Raw genomic sequence first — 21566 nt, forward strand, 5'->3', positions numbered from 1 at the left:
AACACAAATGAGTAACCTCCCATATTCACAACCCCATTCCTTTTTGCTTGTGTGTTGTGTTGAAATATAAACACTATGAGCCGCACAGTTGAAATGATATTCCTAGGGGGGGGGGGGAGAGGGAGTTGACGATTTCATTTCTCTTAACCTTAAACTGTTGGGTCCACACGATACTGCACGAGCACCACTAAGTCTAATGTGGGCGTCTGATATTGCAATAAAGGAAAGGTCTCCCTTTAGATTGTTCAGCACTGTGGAACGTCTGTCTCGCACAATAACAACGGACAAGGCCCTCTGCTACATACATGACAACGCTCGAGCCTTGTGAAGCAGAATTTCCCCCTTTTTTTTTTGTTGTATGTTTAAGTTTGGGTGCGTCGCCCCTTGTTTGTGAACATCATGTGGTTAAATGATGGGACTGTGGTCTGGAGAAATAACCTGAATTAGAGGTAAACCTACACCAGTTTTTTTTTTGCTGATTGAATGGATGCCAGTGTCGTCTACGTGCTTTGTAGAAAACTGCTTTAAATGATGTGCATGTAGCTACTGTTGTCATCCATTACGTCCTTCACCACCCACGAGCTGTGTGCTTGTACTCAGACCTTTGAATTGGTCGAGTCTGGTGTTGGTGTACCGCTAACCTGAATATACCAAATTGCATCAAGTTCTATTGAAGTGGAGCGATCATGTTGTTGTCTTTTTACAAATGTACTCATGTCATTTGAAGCCAAAACATTTAAAAAGCCCTTTCATACTTTTACAAATGAATATTATTCTCCCGGCTTTAAGATCAACCACTCGAGATCATTCTTTTGGCCATTATTCAGTTGTTTTTTTTAAAAGGTACCAATAGAACAATAGCACTCTTGCACAATTTCTGTTCTGTATAAAATGAGGTATGTTTCTCTTCTGTTAGTGCATATAAATGTAACAGTGCAAAACCAATTACAACGATTATATGTTCAACAACCACCTTGTCAAAATACTACTTTTACAGCATTTACCCCACCATCACTTTTACAAGGCATACAAGAAACCACGCCGAGACACTGAACACACAATATCCTTCTGATCGATTCGTCATAGGGGGGAAACAAACACGTTACAACAGAAAATATTCAAATTCTGGTAATAATGACTCGGGATAGCAAGCAAAAGCACAAGGTAGTCTGAAATAAAAACAATAATAAAAATGTGTGGCTCCACGTTCTTTTCACTCTTACAAACACCAACCAAGTAAAATTGAACTCAAACTGCCCTAAGTGAAGTCTCATTTAAACCTAAACTTCCACTGGAATGATAAATCAGCATGTTCACTTGATGGGCTGAGACGTAAATGAGGTGAAACTCGGTAAAGACAAGAATAAAAGGGAAAAGAAAAAATATTGCCACAAAGCCGCCCTGTTGCCTTCTGGCTTTCACCTTATGATTATATCTCAGCTGCATGGGAAATAAAACAACAACTAAAGGAGTCAATGAAACGTGTACATAGTTAACGATGTTCCTTAACCCTGTCCAAGGAAGGAGTTTATTTTTCTTTACATAGTCCAACTTAACACAAGAGGAGCAGCTTTAAGTCAACCCTATATTTTTTTAGTGTGACGTTCACCCAGCAGGGTCTTAAATAATAATAGTGTTAAGTCCTTCAAAGTGTCAAATAGTAGTTATGATCATACACACACACAGACACTTAAAGTCGTGACGGACAAAGTGAATACAGGCCGAGGAACTGTGCCATTACAAAGAATACCATTTGAAAAAGACACTCGAGGATATATGTCCCTTCAGTAAAAGGCCTGAGAGTATTTCTGATGTCTGTGTGGAAAATGCATGGATTGTCTCATTCTGCTAATACGCCTGTTTCCTTTTGTCCTATAAAATATGCTGAAATGTCGTAAGGCGTCATATATATATTTATATATATGTACATACAAAACATAGACTTGTTGGGGCCAAGCGAACACACAAGCTCAAACTCAAACTGCAGGCTCCCACACAGTAGGTAGCCCCGCTGCCTCCGTCCTGTCCCGACAGTGAACCTGTTCTCACCGAGCCAAAATAACGGAGGCCGTTTTTTTTTTTACAAGCACTGTGAACACCTCCTGTCACAACTGTCTCCCTCAGTCTGTGGTCGAAAGGCTTGAGTCAAGGCATCCAATTGGAATGTATAGGTAGAAAAACGATTCTCAGGAGGCAGTCCCATGGTACAATAACAATGGCGCAACCCACCAGCTGGAGAAACGCATCAGGTAAATATGTACATCGTGTGTTTGCACGCTCGGTGCTGAAATGAGGACAAGCTCGTACCACAGAGGTTCAGCATTCAGAATGTATATTCAACACCTCCAGCGCAGATCAATATGTAAACCTTCTAATTTACACATCTCTGAATGTGACAGAGGGGCTGATGGTAATTTCTACTGTAATATTAAATTAGAGATAACAGTGGAGAAAGAGAAGGGAAATATCTACACAATAGAGCAGAGTCCAAACATTGTGACTGGAGTTAAAATCCATGCTTTGTCTTAATGTCCCAGTTTTGTGTCCAGTTACATGTTCACAAATATGAATCGCACTTTCCTAGTGTAGTGGAATATTACATGTGAATTACTGAAGTCTGTGGTATTTCTTTTCAAAACCTGGGTGCAGTGGAACTTCTACATCCGGAACCTAACAAAAGAGATCAGGATAGTGCCGCACACACGTTTGTACTTCTATCTTAGTGAGGACACTCATTGACACAATACATTACCTAGCCCCTTACCCTAACCATCCAAACTAAATGCCTAACCCTAACCTAAAGCTAATTCTAACCCTAAAACCAAGTCTTAACCCTCAAACAGCCCTTTGAAAAAGTGAGGACCTCACTCTGTAGGGTCTATGCTTAAAATGGTCCACACAAAGATAAAAGTACAGGAACACACGCACACATGCGCAAACACAAAAACACACACACACACACACACACACACACTGTGTGACTGTGAGGAAGAAGAGGGTCTTTCAGAACCACCACACTCCAAACTGGGTGTAATCTCATACAAATCTAATCTGCCAACAGCTCGTTGTGTCTCACACAGGAGCATCAGCTCCGATCAAAATTTGACCCAGACTTTTGTTTGTGTGTGTGACATATTATCACAACACAAAGGACATCAAATGTCCCGAATTTGCAGCTTAACTAACACAGCGTAAAAGAGTTTGGCTATTTCCAATTAAATGACACATGCCAGCCGCACGCCGCTTTACCACGTAGCACACATGTACTGTACAAACCATACACATGGAAACAAATACACATTCAAACAGAGCAGGATACGACACTGCCACTCTCTGTTAAGGCAAATCTGAACAGGGCAAGCTGTGATGAGTATTGTTGTGAAGCTACAGTATCTGGCAGCTATCTGGCATTGAGTGTTTCCATAGTGTTTCAGAGGGGACACAAACGGTGTCACTGTGAGTTCCAACAGGCAAATTATCAACAAAAGAAATCCCTTTCAGCTTAAAGAAAAAAAAAAAAATGCTCCCAAAAGCTTTGTGTTACACAGAGACATAAATAAAATGTGAATCTTGGCATCGACAGTAAACTTACAAAAAACAATACAAACATGTGGGTTTTTGTCTACAAACGTTTTGTAAATATTTAGTACAAGTAAAAAAAAAAAAAAAAAAAGCTTATAAACTGCAATAATGAAAAATTAGTGAAATGTACGATGGGTGTTTTTTTGGAAAAGATTATGGTGAAAGCATAACATTTTGTTTCTTAAGATTATATATTTTTGCTATAAAATATACCAACCCAGATAAATTTGACCCCACATCACAAATATAGTGCACTGTGCAACTTGTAACAAAGTTTGGCCGACTCTATGAAAGATAAGGGGTAGTTGTTGTTGTCGTGTCCCTTCCTCTGATGTCTAGGTTTAGAGGATAGCAGGCACCAGTGGTTTGGGAACAGCAAATCCTCTCTTAGTCTCTCCTAAATTGTCTCCTTCCCTTGTTTGTCATCCAGTGGGGCTCCGAGTTGTGTGTCCATTCCACGGAGAAACAAATGCTGTCCCTTTCCTCACAGATTAGCAAATGCACAAAACACACACACACACTCACACACACAGACACGCTGTATGTTACAAAATAACACATTTGTCTTTATCCTTCGCTTCTTTCTTGGTTTTGCGCTCCCCACTTGAGGACTGCTTTCCCGGGCTGGGCGTGGCTCCAGCTGCTGCTGCTGCCGTCCCGGCGCCGGCTGCTGCACCACCTGCCCCTGCACCTCCTCTGTCCGCCTCGTCTCCCTCCGCAGCCTCCTGCTGGCCCTGTTGCACAATCAGGATTGAAGAGCAAAAGTGTATAAATATATAGATATGTGCATGTTATTATGAGTGTGTTAGAGCTGCTTTGTAAGCATCTGCTGAAATTAATGATTCCTCACAAAAAAAGAGATCTTTGAAGACACACGATCAAGAATTGTTGATTTGCATAAAGCTGGAAAGGATTACATCTCAAGCAGTTCAGATATTCATCCGTCTATAGTTCAACAAACTGCCTACAGATGAAAGATGATTTAGTTCTGTGGTTGCTCCCCCCCTTGAAGTGAGCGCCCAATGAGATGACACCATGTAGAATGATCAGTGAGGTAAAAATATGGTCCAGAGCAGAAACAGCTGAAGGCTTGAATGAATCACTGGAACTGGTTAACGTCCCTGTTCATGAGTCACCAAACACAAATCACGGTGCCTGGTTGCATGGAGCAAAGTGTTCATGACCACACACGACGGAGGGAGCTACAGCTCTCTAAAACATCTTCACTGCACACCTGAAGTTTGCCACAGAGCATCTTCACAGTGTTACTGGAAAAATGTTTTGTGGGTCGATGAAGCTAAGGCTGAATTGTTTATGACCAACATGCTGCTCTGCTCATGGGACACACCAAGCTGCTCGGCTGCCTCTGGGCCTGGATAGCTCTCCACCATTTAGGGGAATTAATTCCCAAACTAATGAAGACAAGTGCAGCGCCCCTTCTAAACCTGCCTGTTAAAAATGGGCTGCTTGCTCGGCCTGCGGTGACGCTGGCTGCAGCTTTCTTTTTGAAACCAAAAGTGACCGGCAGTACAGCACCCTCCTGCTGGACTCAGTCCACGGAACCCTGAAGCTGCACCACGGCTCCAGAGCGCTGGTCACCGGTGTATTCAAAGTTTATTAATATTGAATGTATCGTGTTATAAAATCCCACCAAAAATTCGTCACTGCACCAGCACCTCCCTGGGCCCTTAACAATGCCAAGTGTGAAGGCAATGAGATGAATGCTGGAATTATTAAATAGATATATCTTTCAGACTGATGTCATCTGATTCACATCAGAAGCAGAAGGTTTGACCAGTTCTAAAATTCAAGGTTTCACTAGCTTATCCCTTCAGGGCTGTGAATGTTTTAAGGATGTGTTCAGTAAAGACACAAAACACTGTAATTCTTTGTGTGTCCTTGGCATGTGCCTTGTGTACTTTGATGAAGCTCCGATCACATTTTGATGTCAAGTTAATGCAGAAAACCGTGGAAACCACTGGAATGGATCATTTTTCTTGCCTCTGATTATCTGCAACAAGGGAGTGTAATGACTTTCCATAGCACTTATGCAGCTCTACAGACGAAGCGTGCGTTGACCTCCTGATGAACAGTGGCAGCTTCACAAGAAAGAAGGAGGTACCACTGTCCCTTTTCATCCTCGGTTCCTCCTTTATAGCTCAAACTCTCTGCTGCACACATCCATCTGTCTCCTCCTACATTAAATGACCCACATTTGTTCAAACTACTTCTCCTCCCTCTCCCATCTGCTTCCATCTCCCTCAATCCCTCCCTCCCCACCTGTGCCGCTGCCGCCGCCGCCACCGCCGCCTGCTCCTGCTCTTGCTCCTGGTAGTACTGGGAGGCTCGTCGGTCCTCTTCCTCCTGAAGCTTCTTCGCCAGCTCGAGGTCGCTGATGCCCTCGGGGAGCTGCTCCCACTGTAGGTCCTGGCTTTGCTGCTCCTGCTGCAGTGAGAGCGCCATCAGGTAGTCCTGATACGAACACACAATGAAAGACTCGATCATTTAGGAGCACAGCTGTCAGTTTGGGGCCGTGTTCTGATTATGCAACTTGGTCATTCCTCAGCCTGCACAGCACGGACCAATCAACAATCCACAACCACAGTTCTTTGCTTATTGATTGACTGACCGAACTGGGCCTGTTGTTATCAATTTTCACTTATCTTCCTATTTTTAATGTTCTCCTTTTGTATTATATTCAGTAGGTTCCACTTCAAAGACCCAATTTCCCCACATGGAATTACAACAAGTTCTCTCCAATCTAACTGAATTGATTATGAGTACATAAATTGCCTGAATAGATTTTTCTCACTGCGCTCTATCTTGCAGATACTGAGGCCTGGGTAAGCACAGAAAATAAGAAAATAATAGCCCCCATGCTCAGGTCCAGCCTCTGTGTGTATGTGTGAAGGTAGATAATTTGTCTTTGGGCCACTCTGGCAAACCAATAAGCAAACAGCAGGGAGTTGAAGCAAAACGGTATAGGAGACGTAACCCTGCTGCATTGCTTTCGGGGCCTGTGTGGTTGTATAGTGAAGCACAGATCAGAATGAAGGGAGGGACTTGGTTGCACTTGGCAGATTGGTGTAGTGAGGCATAACACATCTATTATTTAAAAGCCCTCTCGTAATTTTTTTAGCCTCGGATGTTGCACAATTGATTTTTCCCTGTAATCACTCCCTTCTATGATTGTGTGACTTTCTGGTGTTTCTACATTTTTGTCTAATATCTGATGATTGTTTTGTTTTGTTTCTTTTTATTTTATTTTTCCACACATGCTTGAATAAAGTACAGTGAGGAACAGTGTGCCAATGCTGGTCCTGCATTCTGTCCTAACGTTTGTGGTCCACTGATGGCGAGAAAGGCGCATCAATAAATAAGCATATCAAGATGTGGCGGTAGACAGTTGCTTGGTTCTGCTAGTCTTGCCTGCGTCAGTGCTCAGACCTGGTCTATCTGATCTTGCTGGCCGCGGTACACCGTCTCTGGATCGGAGGGCGGCCGCAACCGGAACTCGGAGTCACAGAAGTTGCCATCTCCGTCGACGTTGTGCAGACTCTCCCAGACGACCTTCTCCTCTGTCAGGAAACCTTGGTCTGTAACCAGGTGGTACAGCTGGCCCTGGGAAACACACCACATACACATATCTTATCAGTGTAACGCTACACACTGACCGTTAGTACACACCCACACGACCTACATATGGCTGTTTATCATGTGTGGCTATATGTGTTCATGCACATGTCTGCAGATGAGTGATTACAAGAGAACCAAGGCCGAGGCTGAGGTTATAGGTAACACACACAGCTTTGCTTGAATTGGCAAGGATGGTGTACGATTAAAAAGGGGGTAGTGTGCAGACTTCACTTCCCCTCCTGTGGTCAACAGGAAAGGCCTGTTCCAGCTGCAATGATATGGTGATCCAGCTGTGGGCAGTTACAGATGGGACGCACTGAATGGGAATGAGAATGATCTAATATTGTATATCAGTTACAAAAGAAACACGTAGCATTTATTGTTTTAAGAATGTGTTATAACAAGTCTGTGTGGTGAACAATATTGTAAAGTACTAATGAGCTTCGTCAGAAAGGTAAGAGAAACAGAGAGAAGAGGGCGGAGGGTAACACTAACTAGAAAAATCTGTAAATAATTCAAAATCGAATCAAATTTAATCATCATCAGATTTCTTTATAATAATTGTAAATAATGATTTCTCAGCAACGACTCAAAAACCAAAGCTCAACATTTCTGGAGGGCTTGATGACAACTTGAACTCTTCTAATCACTCACAATACTCTTAGGATAAAGATGGAGCTGGAAAAGAGCTTTAAAATGATATGAGAACCTGCTGCGTTGTGCATGTGTGAAAGTCAAACTGCGGTTAAACTCCGGCTTTAGACACGACAAGTTTTGATAGCTTTGTCATTTAAACCATATCAGTAAGCCGAATTTCATTTCAATTTGGGATGGTGCAGCCTAAAAGTGTGATGATTTCACATGGAATTACCCACAGGTGGATCGGCTGATATTTGTAATGAGCATATGGAGAGAAATACAAATTCAATTTTATCTGCTGGTTATATCTCTGAAGCAAAAAGCAATAACTGTCCTATAAAAGATTTAAGGGCCTCACTGACTAATGACAACATCTTATATTCAAGTTGTTGCAATTTCTACGTTACGCTCAGAAAATGAATTTTGGTTTATTGCCCTAACAAAGCCAACAGTAATAGGGAGGGAGTTGTTAGAAGCCTTTAGTGTTGTACCTTGTATTTGATCATGGTGCTGAAGTGGTTGTTCCTGAAAAAGACACAGAGCTCTCCCTCCTGTACGGTGGATGTGAGCTCACATAGGCCATGGTACGTCAGCTGAGTGGCTGTGTTGCTCAGGAACTGCTCCGCTACGATGCCTAGGATATATATGAGAGAGAGAGAGAGAGAGAGAGAGAGAGAGAGAGAGAGAGAGAGAGAGAGAGAGAGAGAGAGAGAGAGAGAGAGAGAGAGAAGGAGGAAATGTGCAGAGAAGAAGTACAGAAGGAGAAACTGAATTAATGCTTGATTTTAAAATGCAAAAATATGGAAGCATGATAAATCTTACTTGAATATTTTACAAAATCGAATGACTTTAGTGCTCGCATGCAATCAAACACTCATACATGAAACTATTCTGAAAGCATATAGTGGCAAAACTGTTAAGGCTGAGAGACAGATGAGCGACTTCTGTGAGGCAGAACAGCTTCCAATTGGTTTTCTCTGAGTTTTCTGAGAGTCATACCCACCAATTTAAGCAGTGACCAGTGGCCCCAGCAGCAAACCACTCACATGGAGTGCTGAAAGGATTTCCCTATGCTGCACATGGAGAAGCAGAGTAGAAAAGAAGGGAATCTTCCACATCAATATCACCATCGACTAAGATGTTGATGTGTTGACTTGGGCAGCCGCCCAGCGGACGACCGCTCAGGAAACTCAGTGTTGAATGAACAAACATTTACTTGAGAAGTTTCTGACAGCTGGGAAAGTGTGAGCTGTGGAAGTAGGTCATTTGATGAGTGCCCTCGTGTGTCCTGGTTGGATTTGAACTCGGTGCCGAATGTGTTTGCACCCGACGGCCCAATAAGCACATGTGGTGTAATGAATGTGCCTCTGATTTAATGTTAAGCTGCACACTGCTATTCCTCTGCAAAGTGGCACATGTGCCACCACAAAAACAGAGACCGGAGTCAGACAAGCCAGAAGAAAGTAGTAGGAGGGAAGAGAGAGTGCCTACCTTCACCTGCCCGCTCGCTGTTGTCTGACTGTTTGCAGGATATTATCTTCTCCACCAGCTGGTTGTAGCTGCAGTTGCCCACTGCCTTGACAATGTCATGCATCTGCAAACACAGATAAAAAGCTGTAGTGTTGTTTTACTGAGCGCCACTGAAGATCTATTCAAAATTTAAAACCGGCAACAAGGGGGTTTATACTAAAACTGCTACCGCTGTGTAAACCTGATTCCTTTGGTTCCACTAAACTGGAATATAACCCATTCGTTTGGTGGTATTAGATAGGACATGAGTCTAAATTAAAAAGCTAAACGATTACATTTACAGAATCCATCTGCTGTTTGTAGGAGCCATCAGGGAAGTCATCTCCTATAATTATTCAAAATGAAACATACAAATACATATATCATCACTGCTAAATGGACCCTACAGCAAGTCAAACTAAACTTTACAAAACCTGATCATGAGCATTATTAGTCAAGTTAAATTTAAGACCCTTTGGGGATTTTTTTCAGACCATAATGAATGAAATGTTCGGCCTGGGTTAAGTTCGACAAATATGAAGGAATATGAGAGTCCCAGAATTACTCACACTCCCCATTATTAAAGATTTTGTGAAGTAGCCGAGTAGAGAATGACCCTCGATATGCTACATTATGTCTCAGGTGGAGACAGTAGATCATCTTTCCCACAGACAAGCTGAGTGTAGCTGAGATCAATTCTGATAGAAAATCTGTTCTATGTTGTCTCGTTTGTAACATTGTTACATTGTGTGAACTGTGACAAAAATATAGCAACAGGAAAAAGAAGACACAGTTTACTGCTAAATCACATGAGGCAGGACATAAGCACAGTTTGCCTCTTTTTTTTAATCCTTTTCATTTTCTGATTTGTTGATAAAAGTCATTCTGAAGTGCTGACAAATATATGTGTTACCACATATACCAAGGAGTTTGCGATTAGCCATAACAACTAATGTTTACTGTGCTTAGTTTATTTGTAATAAGATGGTCTGAATAAAAACCGGAACAGAACTACAAGACAATGAGGACACTGTTTTACCATTAAACTGGACTAAATATTCCAACCTTCAGACGTGAGGCAACCACAGACTACTGGTAAGAATATCAACAACATTTCATATTCACAGTGGATTTTAAAAGAGATGAGAGTGTCGAGGATCGACAGCGGGACAAAACAAAACAAAAAGATGGGCTTCAGTGAGGTGAGGAGAAAACAGAAGTGAAGCAAGTAAGGTCCATCTCACCTGGGGGTCGACCAGCCAGCCGTGGTAAAGGGGGATGTCCAGCAGATCAAACACAATGCATTCTGGGGTGTACTCGAAGACTCGCACCCCCGTGAACTTCACGTTCACATCCAGACCGGTCTGCAGCTTGTGCAACACGGCCATGGCATCACTCATGTTCTGGGAAACAAGGAGAACAAAGACACAGGTTCTTGTTCAAATATAAGAATTCAGAAGACAGGTTAAACGATGTGAACTTGAGGTTTACTCAAACAACTATAAAATCACATAATGTCGACCCACTGAATCCAGCTGCTTAATGTGCTGTAAGCTGTCTTTATCTGTGACATTCTTCCTGGCTGCCCGCACCGGCAGCACATCTGAAGCTATCAGCGATTGATTTTTCTACCTTTACAAGAAACCATTAGATGCCATTTATTCCTGTATAATACAAATAAATCAGCTTCACAGTCGCCTCATTGTGACGAAGATGAGCTGTTTTCATATTTACTGCTCTTAATGGCTTCATCAATCAAGCTGCAACCACAGGAAGAAATGGAAGTCGCTGCCAGGAAACCATGTGATATTGCATTTCTGTGGGAGCTTTCAGACTCCTCATCATGAGACATGATATTTCCCTTTGACAATATTAACAATGACTAGACAGATTAACAGGAATAAAGGGCAATACAAAGCAATCCAGTAGCTCTGCAGCCCAAAGCTTTTGTTTGATTTTTGGGGGCATTGCCTGCATTTTTTATAGTGGACAGTAGAAACATGAGAGTGAATGAGGGCAGAGACAGAAGGGGAATGATGATGCAACTACGGTCCTCAGCTGGGCCGAGGCCGCTGCGCTACATGCTCAGTAAACACCAGTTAAACGTTAAAGTTTTAGTTCAGTCACGTCAGACAGATGATTCAACTTTGTTTCTATGTTAAATGTACAATGTTTAACTTCAACCACTAGGGGTCCCTTAATCAAAACAACAACAAAAAAACCTAGTTTGATGATGTTGTGAGGCAGCACGCGATCATGGGAGTTGTCTTTAAGTGAGGGCGACTCAGGTGCAAATCATGTTTAAGAATGAGCTAATGCAAAGTTTTATTCACGTAACACATTAAACGGTTCATGAATTCTCCTCAATGAGTCAATGAATTAGCTTAAAACTCACTACTTCCTCCTGTGAAAGCCGTAATTATTGAAGATGACTGGGCAACAAATATAATTCACATTTTAGTAAATTGAAATGACTTTAACCAGGAAAACTTGTGATGTCTTCATGTCCAGTTGATGGGAGATGAGTCACTGCAGCAGCAACATGCACTTAAATCACTCCTCACTGTTACTGTGCAGCTATAAACAGCTATTAAGCTGCGACTCCAAAACAAATAAATGCTAAAATCTTGAAAGAGTAAAAGACCAGAAGGAAGTGCAATGCTCTGTGTTATAGTAGCAGACAGTTTGCTGAAGACAGAAAACTAAGTTCCTGGTGTATATACACACAGAACCTTCACACCAGTTGAGTAACTTTACACAAAACAGAGAGTGAAGGCACAAAGATGCCGGGGGCAGGAAACTAGATACGTTTACTGAGTAAAACCCAGAATGCCCTCAAACACACAACATGGTGTAAGACGAGCTGTTCTGGGTTTCAAGGTTTCATTCAGCAGAACCCAACCCATGATGGGCGTCATATTATAATCTGTGTATAGCTTTGCAAATATAATTTAACATTATTCCATGTTTAATCCAGTAAACTGCTTTGATTGTGGATGTTACACATACTCTGAGAAAGTATGACTTCAGCTTGGCTCTCTTCCCTTTGACCTCAGTAGATTTCACTGAAATAATATCCGACTTCATTTTTTTTCTTTTTAAAGCTGCCTTCATGCTTTTGAGAGGAAGACTGGCATCAGTCTTACCAATTTTCAACTTGCTGTCTCTCTAATTAGAGAACCCTGGAAAGAATTTAGTCAATTAAATTCAATGAGAAACAAAATCTGAATTTGACCTAGATATCTAACATAGGTAATAGAAATAAGCACAATTTGCTCTGTCCCAATTTTTTATAATGACATTGTAAGAAAAGTTGTCTGTTGAACCTCTCTCTCGTTGCATCTGCCAAATATATGTGGATAGAAATTCCTTTATTTTGAATTAGTGACTGAAGGGTTGAACAGAACATTTATCCTTTAACAATAGCTGAGGAATTCATTTTCAGACCAGCCTTTTACTGCACTGTATGAACATTAGGGGAAATACTTTACATCCACATCACATCATAAGTGTGCCACATGCAGACACACCTGAGAACCCAGTGAGAAAGACTCATTTCTGCTTTCCGCCTCAGAGCTGCGTTTCCCAGCTGGCTCCGAACCTCCGCTGCCATTTAACTCTGAGCTCAATATAAACCGTACAGCTGAGCCCCGAGTCCGTCACAATGCACAACAACAGAACCATGAACCAGAGTCTACAAAAGTTTCTCAGCTGAAATAAATCTGGATGATAAGTAAATTTGATTATTCATCATCTTTAAGTGGGTTTGTATTGTAATAATAATAATAATAATAATAATAATAATAAGTAATAATAATAATAATATAGAATAATAATAAGTAATAAGTAATATGTTATCATATAGTTTACTCCAATAAAACAGTATTGACATAAGGTGGTTATGTTTACACCCCTGTCTGTTTGTTGGTTTCTTTGTAAACAGGATTAAGCAAAACCTATGGGATGGATCACCACGAAACTTGGTGGAAGGATGTGGTTTTTCTGGCCATTAACAAGGAGATGGCGTGTTTTTCAACTTTTTCATTGATTTCCTAGGGAATGATTAATGGATCTTGATGAAAAAAATGCATGTTTAGGGAACTGATATCTATGAATTCGGTGCAAGTTGATTGAACTTAAGGGGACTGTTGTTCCGTGGCGGAGGTATGCACTTTACTGACTGTCATTCTAGTTTTAAGTGAGAAGAAATTGGTCAGATTACTTTATGTGTTTGTACCATGTTGATGTAGATACTGTGGTATTCATTTCAGCCAGTGTGTTTTGCTTAGTTTGCTTTGACACACAATTGTTGAATGGTTAAAAAAAAGCATCACTATTGTGAACATGGATCTTTAATCATCCATGCTACGCTGCATTCCTTGCCTATGTACACATTACGAAATGTAATGACCCATTATTTTTTACCGTCTTTCATTGTCCTGTGATGGTGTCATGATATCACATAGCCTAGGATTGAAATAACAGAAGAGCAAATGTTCACAGTGCAGTGTGTGGACTCGGGTTACAGAGTCAGATTCTATACATCCCATGAGCAGTGAGTTACTTCAGCTTTACTGCGGAGCTGGAGGTGAAAAAACTTTCTGAGTGTGCGGATTAGGACGCTTCTGAGCAGCACTGATGGCGGGATTAACCGGGCTGTGTAACGGACCACATCTTTTCACTTTAGGGCAGAGGGCTCCAACAGCAGATGAGCGCTCAGAGATCAGATGATTAGCACTGCACCGCTCACATTCATCTGTGCTTGTGTTGGATACATTTTCACAGAATAACATTGACTCTGCAGAGGCTTTGCTTGGGTTTTTTTTCACTTTCACTCTTCTGTCTATGGGAACTTCTCTCCGCTTCTCAAACTAAATTTACCCGGAGTTGATCGAATGAACTGGTGGGTCACAGAATATGGTATGAGGGGAGGTCTCGCTTCGATATGAGCTACTTTCCTCACTTTGGTTTCAGTTTAAAACCAATAGAGCAAAATTTTTTGCCTTTAGAAATACACATGAATATATACATACATCGTTCTCCTGCTGTATTCTCTCATGGGCTCCTTCAGACATTTTACTAAGGGGTTTGGCAGGAACAGTTCCAGAAACAGTTTGGAGCAACTGACTGACATTTATGTTCTCAAATACATCCCTCTGGAAAATTAGTACCTGTCTGAAAGCAGCTTAATACTGAAACAAAAATATTTTTGCATCATAGGGTTTCTGTTGATGCACATTTTAATCGTCTGACTATATTTGTGTCTATAAAAATCTTTAAAATAAATAGAGCAGATCTATGCACATTAAAAAACCAATACAGTGAACTATTACGTGATGCCATGAACCATCAGTGGGAGCTGTAAATAATGAACTGTTTACTAGACTGTAATGTCCCATAATGTGGGTCACACTTGCATGAAACACATCAGTGGCTGCGACTGCTCTACATTTTAGACCTGATTTAAATACATAAGGACAGAACACCTCTCGATATAATGCGATCTAGGCTTAACATTGACCAAAGGGGTGAATCAGCTCCTTTCCCACATAGTCAACATAAAGGGATTATAAGCTTTAAAAAATCATGCATTGTTTTTGCACTGGAGCTACTGTAAAGGATTGCATTCGATTGTACACGTGTACTTCACACACTGATGACAAGCCTGTTTGTAGCTTAATGTCTGATTATATAATAAGATGGGCCCTGCTTGAATTAGTCCAGCACCATAACCTGCACAACTGATAGCAAAGTCTCCCCCTCTACTCGCCCACTCGGGGCTCTGTTCTCCATACGGAGCTAATAAACTGAGCTGTTTCTTTTTATGAGACTTTTATGATTCTAATTTTAAAAAGAACCATTTATTTGCCTTTTGTGTTTCTGTTATTGTCTCTGCATATTCATAGATATATTCCCGGTTGATTAATCCCAGCCAAGGAGGTTGTGTACGTTTGTTTGTTGGTAGTTTAGTATGTTTGTATTACACAAAAACGACTGAGTTGATTTCAAAGAAAATTGGTGAAAGTATGGAATGCGGGTCAGCGACCAACCCATTAAATTTTGGTGGATCTGGATCAAGTGGCGGATCCAAGTAATGATCTCACTTTCTTTAACATTGCCAAATGGAGCGTTTTTCAACATTTTCCTTGATTTCTCAGAGAATAATGTCTTGATGAAAAAAACAAGGCAGATTTATGGGACTGATATCTATGAGAGTGGGAAATCTGGTGCAGCTTCACTGAATTTAAGGGGACTGTTGGGTCTTGGCGGAGGTATGCACTCTACAGAGAGTCATCCTAGTTAATAGAGTGTCTATCAAACAGATATGCATGAAAAATTTGCATCCACTCATTATTCGTCAGGCCCGGGCTAATGTGCAAGATCAGAGAGGGATGCTTTTTGAAACCCAAACTGGGACTGTATCTGCTTCAGTCAGCACAAAAGAAATGGAAACATCAGTGAACAACGTCCATTACTGCAAATGACGTCAAATTAAAACAAGAGGCTTCTTGACCGTGAAAACACATTTTTACTCCAATGGCTGAACAGTCATCATTTTCCTTGCTGCTGAGCTGGATCCGCTGAGACAAAAGCAGAGCAGAGCTGTACTCTCACTTCCACAGCTCCTCCGAGTAAATATTTAACAATAGCTAAAGAGCCGCTGTGCAACTGCTATTTTAATCCCTCATACACTCCTGTGACAGATGATGTTTTTTCAAGCTGAACATATAAATAGAACCACTTCTGTTATGCACTCCTACGGCTCTTTACTGAGTCTGAGCCACTTCAGTTGTATTTTATCACAATAAGCGATGAGAACACATTTCTTTATCGTGTATAGAGGAGGAAAAACCTCCTGTGTGATGTGCACATGAACACAACTCACAGACTTTCTCTCACATCCCTCAGCCCCGCCCACCGTGGCCTCCAAATTCTGTGTCGACCACAGCACTGACACGCACGGCACATGACATGAGGACACCCACATGCTAAACAGCTCCCCAGGCACTGGACCGCCATAATAACTATGCAACACAAACTTTCACCACTCCCTGGCTTTAACTGTGCATGCCGAGTGCACCACTGACCTATTTAAGAGGCTGCATTTTAGTTTCAACTTAAATTTAGAAATAGCCATTCAGTGAGCATCTATGAGGAGAGCGATTTTTTTTTTTTTTTCCTCCTCCTCTCTAAACGAGGGACAAGTGTGGCTTCAAATCATTCACAGATGTGCTGGTGCTCTGCCACGCAAGAGGAGGAGAGGCAGGGACCCTCCCACTCCATCGGCGGGCAGTGGAGATGGGAGGAAGCAGGGGAGTTAGTCGGAGTTGGAGCTCCATCTCTAAGTGTCTTTCATGGTTAACCACACACACACACACACACACACACACACACACACACACACACACACACACACACACACACACACACACACACACACACACACACACACACACACACACACACACACACACACACACACACACACACACACACACACACAAATAGTCAGGCGCTGAACCCAGCCATGCATCCCTAAGCATCCACCGCCATGTGAAACAACATAATCGGACACTCCTGACCTCTGTTGTTCCCTAGACTTTGCAAGACACATCTTATGTAACCTATAGAGCAGTGGGAAAAGAAAAAAACGCTAAGCTGCAGTTTAGTGTGGTTAGTAATCAACCTGATGCTTATTTCCATTTTACGGAACATCCACTGACCTTCTCTGCAACTTTAATGCAAATGTAAAAAAACCTGCTTTTAGCATGAAGCAATACTGAATGTGTATGTGAGCGGGTACATCAGAGAAGCGTGGTGATAATATATTGATAATGGTCACAAGAACAGATGAAGATATTTGAGTCTGTCAGTGCGACATGAAAGCTAACGTTAAACTTGCAGAGTTTTCGACACAGAGAGGGAGAAGGAGAGGAGACAAAGAGGGAGTTCATTCCAACAGCCCTGCTCGAGCACCATAAACAGTCAGCAGGTTACAAATGCACACAGATAAGCAGAAACACATGCCCGTTTAACAGTAGAACAGTATTTTGTGTCGACTGGGCAGATCTTACCTGCTCATAGTTTAGCCGCTGAGCCTCAGTTATCTCTTTAGGCTTGGTTTCCAGGATGTAGTCTCCTACAGGAGGGACAGAAAGACAAATATGTTGAGTTAATGTATATTGTATTAACAGAGCAAAACAGTAACTCTTTTAACCTGCTCTGGTTATGACTGAGGATTCTAAAGTATTCGTAGGAGAGGCTGTGCCAAACAGCATCATCTGAGTCCCTGTCCACCGCGGTGTCACCTGAGATCTCTGCACCTCGGCTCTGTAGCAGCGCGAGCTGTATCAGAGCCTGGCAGATGTCTGGCTCCTGCTCTGTTCCGGCCCGATCAGCACTTCAAAAAACCCCGTGCTGAAACCTTTAAACTATTTCACACACTCCGAAGGGCGAGCGAAAGCCAAGCAAATGCATTCTTGCTATCGCCTTCGAAAGTGTTATTGCGTGTCTACTCCTTACTTTTCAAACTCTGGTGTAAATATTGTTGCAGAATGTTTCTCGGCGAATCATTAATTTATTAGAGAGCTGGCAAGAGCATCATGCGGCACTGTCGACACAGACTATCCCTGAGCATTTACTCAAAGAAATTCCATCAACCTCTTGTCATCATCTGCTATGTTGAGTAAAAACAGCTACACATGGAGATAAATGTGCACAAGCAAAAAGAATGAGCTTACGTTTTTGTTTATATAGTTGCAATGCCTGACCTACAACAGTAAAATGGACGGATTACCACGTTACTTGGTGGAAGGATGTGGTGTGGATCAGGGAATAGCCCACTAGGTTTTGGTGTCGATCAATTTGTTGCCAGATAGGGCATTTTTCAATATTTTTTAGCCATTCTAGTTTCTTGCTGTGAGAAATGACTGATTAATCCTCAAACTAAGCACAGAGTATAGTTAATATCATCATTTTGTATTGTAAACATACACTTTACTAACTGAAAGGTCTCGTCAGACTCGAAAACTTGTGAACTTTAAGTTTCCTCAAGAGGTTCGGACTGACCAAGGCCCAAGCTGCTGGTTGCACTTTCAAAAAACCTTCTCACTTAATTGTTATGCTGTCACCGTACATTAAGTCTTCAGTGCGAATGGAGATTGTTCCCAGCAGGGGGCTGGCCAGCTGAGAGGCTTTACTATGGTGCACCCCCCCCCCCTTCACTGCTGTGTGGTCCACTGAACTGTGAACTCTCTCATCCGTTGTCCCCCCTGAATGTATCTGTATCCGTCCGTCGGGATCGTGACCGTGCTACGCTGCTTATTTCCGAGCTGCCGAGGGACCGTCAACCACCGCCCACTTTGTACACCACATCTGAAATTCATCACCCATCTTCAGCCTTGGTGTTTTTTTGCGTGTATGTGTTATGACAAACACTGTGCAGTTTCAAAGTTATCCAGCAGCCCCTGAACATAACACGAGATTAACTGTGTGCAGGGACAGAACTCGGGTTCCTGAATGGCACACAAATGGACAAATTTAGATGAAAAGAAAAGAACTAATTGATCAGTTTCTTTACTATTTAACTGTGATTTACAGACATGAGAGTGCTGTTGGAATCGGGCAGCTAAAAGACACACATTCAACTAGAATGGCACATACCCACACCGAGGCCTGACAGTCCCCTTAGATTCAAGCCGCAACACATCTCCTATCAGTCCTAACAGAACATCTAGGTCAAATAATTCCATTGATACTGGAGATAGATACTGAAGATAGATACTGACACTCTGCTTTGATATTGTAGGTGAATTTAAGTTATGACGGGCAGGAGACAGCCAGAGAGAAGAGATGTATCTCTTGTTTCCCTTGCGACTGCAGAGGATTGGCTCATGGGGGTTTCCCCTGCTCTCTCCTTCCTCTGTTGACTCTGGAATATATATATCTGACCTTAAGTATCCACTCATTTGAGGGGAAGTGAAACCCTAGAATGTTTACTGGGTTCTGTGAAGCTCGGTGCCAGTGGCTTTTGGGCACTAGTCTGTTTACACGTGTGCACTCTGGTAAACAAGGTCCAGCACAGTGATAAGCTCCACTATAAATGTGTTATTATCCCCGAGTTAAGAATCAAGTTGTTATTGTGAATGTCCCCTGTAGATAAGGCACGATGCATCACCCTGCTCTGGTCTTGTATAACAGGTTTTCATGGTGACGTACACTCACCTAGATACTCCATCAGCTGCTCAGCGGTTATGATCTCCATCATGGGTGGCATCTTAACCTGCAACACAGACATGTGGACACTCATTGTTCATTTGTTTATTCCCCCCTTCATCGGACAAGGCATGGCCAACCAAGTTCACCCAAAAACTATTCACTACTGGAGCATCAGCTGGTAAGAAACAGGCCTCACATCTCCTCCTCAGAGTTCAACGTGTGCTGACATGGTGAAGTAAATCTACATCTAATTCTGACATTGAGCAATCATATATGAGCGAGTCCGGACAGACATATTAAAACAGGAAACGATGAGGGATCCGGGCACTATGGTCTACACAGTAGATCCAGTGTTAGATGTGTATGTCAACCGTTAGCAGAACCAAATGTGAGATTATGAGTCTCACAACAAACGTTCCTCTGTGAGAACATGAAAACACTGGTGATGATGACGGATGAGCTCAGAGCTGCTCCTCATGAAATATGACTATTTGTATTGAGTTAGAATCAAGTTTCTATTGATCTGTGCTCGTCTCAGAGTCTTTTACCTTCCATGCGAGCAGAAGGACATTCATAATTGCCAGTAATGGACACGGGCCGTTCTCGTTCTGGGTGATGATCGGGGTGTTCTCCTCCCTCCACTTGATCCACTTAATGTGGTATATGGACTGTCCGGCGGCCCGGTCCTTGCTGCAGGCGGTCTTCGACCCCTCGGCCCCGTACTCGCCCTGCAGGGCCAGGGCCAGCCCCCGGTCCTCCAGCCCCTCGCTGTTCAGGTCCGAGCTGGGGCACGAGTTGAGGTTGGAGAAGGACTCGAGTGAATCGATGCTTCGGGACTCTCCGCCGAGGCTGGGATCGCGGTCACTCCCACTCGGCAATCCCTCCGATAAGGTGCGATCGCCGGACTTACCGTCCGCCGTGGTCGCGTTGTCCGGACACAGATGCGTCGGCTTGGCAAGTTTAGTCGCTTCACTTCCCGCACAAGCCGAACCTGCGCTCTCCTTTGCGGGAGGCGAGGACGCTCCATCGCTTGTGTTGTTTACTAACTTTGAGGCACCACCCTCTCTATCTCCTGCGGCCAGCAGCACCGAGTCATGCCCCATCCCGTTACTGATCCGATCCCCGGACCCAGATCCGCTCCCCTCGGGTTTCGCAGCCTCCTGCGCGGGGGGGACCTGGACCGGCACCGACGCGTCAGGCTTCCCGACGATGGACGTGACAGGAGCGGCGCCGGGAGCAGCAACGTCCGCGGTGCTGTCACTACAACTAGCGTCCACCAAAGTACCGAGGGGAGCCGCACTATTCCTGCATTTCTCGGCGGCTCCTTTCACTCCGCCGCCGACCGAGACGTCGCCCATCTCCGGCGCGATCGTGGCGCACACGGAGCTCCCGTCGGCGTCTCGGTGCAGGTTTGCATTTTTCTCCATGTCGGCTCACGCACCGTCGACAGCTTGTTTTTTAGCTAAATTGCAGCAGCAGCACCTTCGGTCCCAAAGACGCCATGACAACTCTGCGAGTGACGTCATCAGCGTGAATCGCTTTCAGGCCGAGGAAGAGGGAGGGGGGGGCGGCCCGGCGCAGCTGCGTTTGGGTGCGCTCGTATTCTGTAATACTATTTAAACCGAGGATTTACTCTGAATTAGAAACAAATGTAATAGTTTTTTTAAATGAAGATTTAATGTTGATAATAATCAGAAAATCTGAATTAGAAAATTTTGAACATAATTTTTGCTTGTAATTTTTCTTCTTCTCCTGAAAAGCACTCTCACTCACCCAAATTAACATATCATGTCATTAAATCTTGAATATCTTAGGAGGATTATGTTATACTTTAATAGTTTTAGCCATATGGTTTATACTCAGATGCAGATTTACAAATAGAAGACCATTGTTTCAAATATTTTGAATGGGGTTAAAATAAATAGTTGAATTGAAAAATGCCTTCTTATTTATGACAATATGGAACTTTTATTTCCAGCCTT

At 42.8% G+C, this 21566-nt stretch overlaps 1 protein-coding gene across 1 annotated transcript; it reads right to left on the minus strand.

The window, feature by feature from the left end:
* Positions 1-2880: 2880 nt before the first annotated feature.
* Positions 2881-21109, minus strand: mindy2 (MINDY lysine 48 deubiquitinase 2). The gene is made up of 9 exons (XM_035155700.2): positions 20133-21109; positions 19591-19648; positions 17442-17506; positions 10611-10769; positions 9349-9451; positions 8349-8491; positions 7030-7203; positions 5863-6054; positions 2881-4316 (listed from the first exon to the last, which is right to left on the minus strand). Exons 1-9 carry the CDS (start codon positions 21009-21011, stop codon positions 4128-4130), a joined length of 1962 nt encoding a protein of 653 aa, XP_035011591.1. The 5' UTR covers positions 21012-21109; the 3' UTR covers positions 2881-4127.
* Between the last annotated feature and the right edge of the window lie 457 nt (positions 21110-21566).

Source organism: Hippoglossus stenolepis, chromosome 1, assembly GCF_022539355.2.
Source record: "Hippoglossus stenolepis isolate QCI-W04-F060 chromosome 1, HSTE1.2, whole genome shotgun sequence".
In the NCBI taxonomy this organism is placed as follows: domain Eukaryota; kingdom Metazoa; phylum Chordata; class Actinopteri; order Pleuronectiformes; family Pleuronectidae; genus Hippoglossus; species Hippoglossus stenolepis.

Coding starts and splice junctions, on each gene's coding strand:
- mindy2 (XM_035155700.2), bottom strand. CDS start 21,011: ATGGAGAAAAATGCAAACCTGCACCGAGACGCCGACGGGAGCTCCGTG. Junction 10,770..17,441: donor AGCGGCTAAACTATGAGCAG/GTAAGATCTGCC, acceptor CTTGTTTCCCAG/AACATGAGTGATGCCATGGC. Junction 6,055..7,029: donor AGCAAGATCAGATAGACCAG/GTCTGAGCACTG, acceptor TGTTCGTATCAG/GACTACCTGATGGCGCTCTC.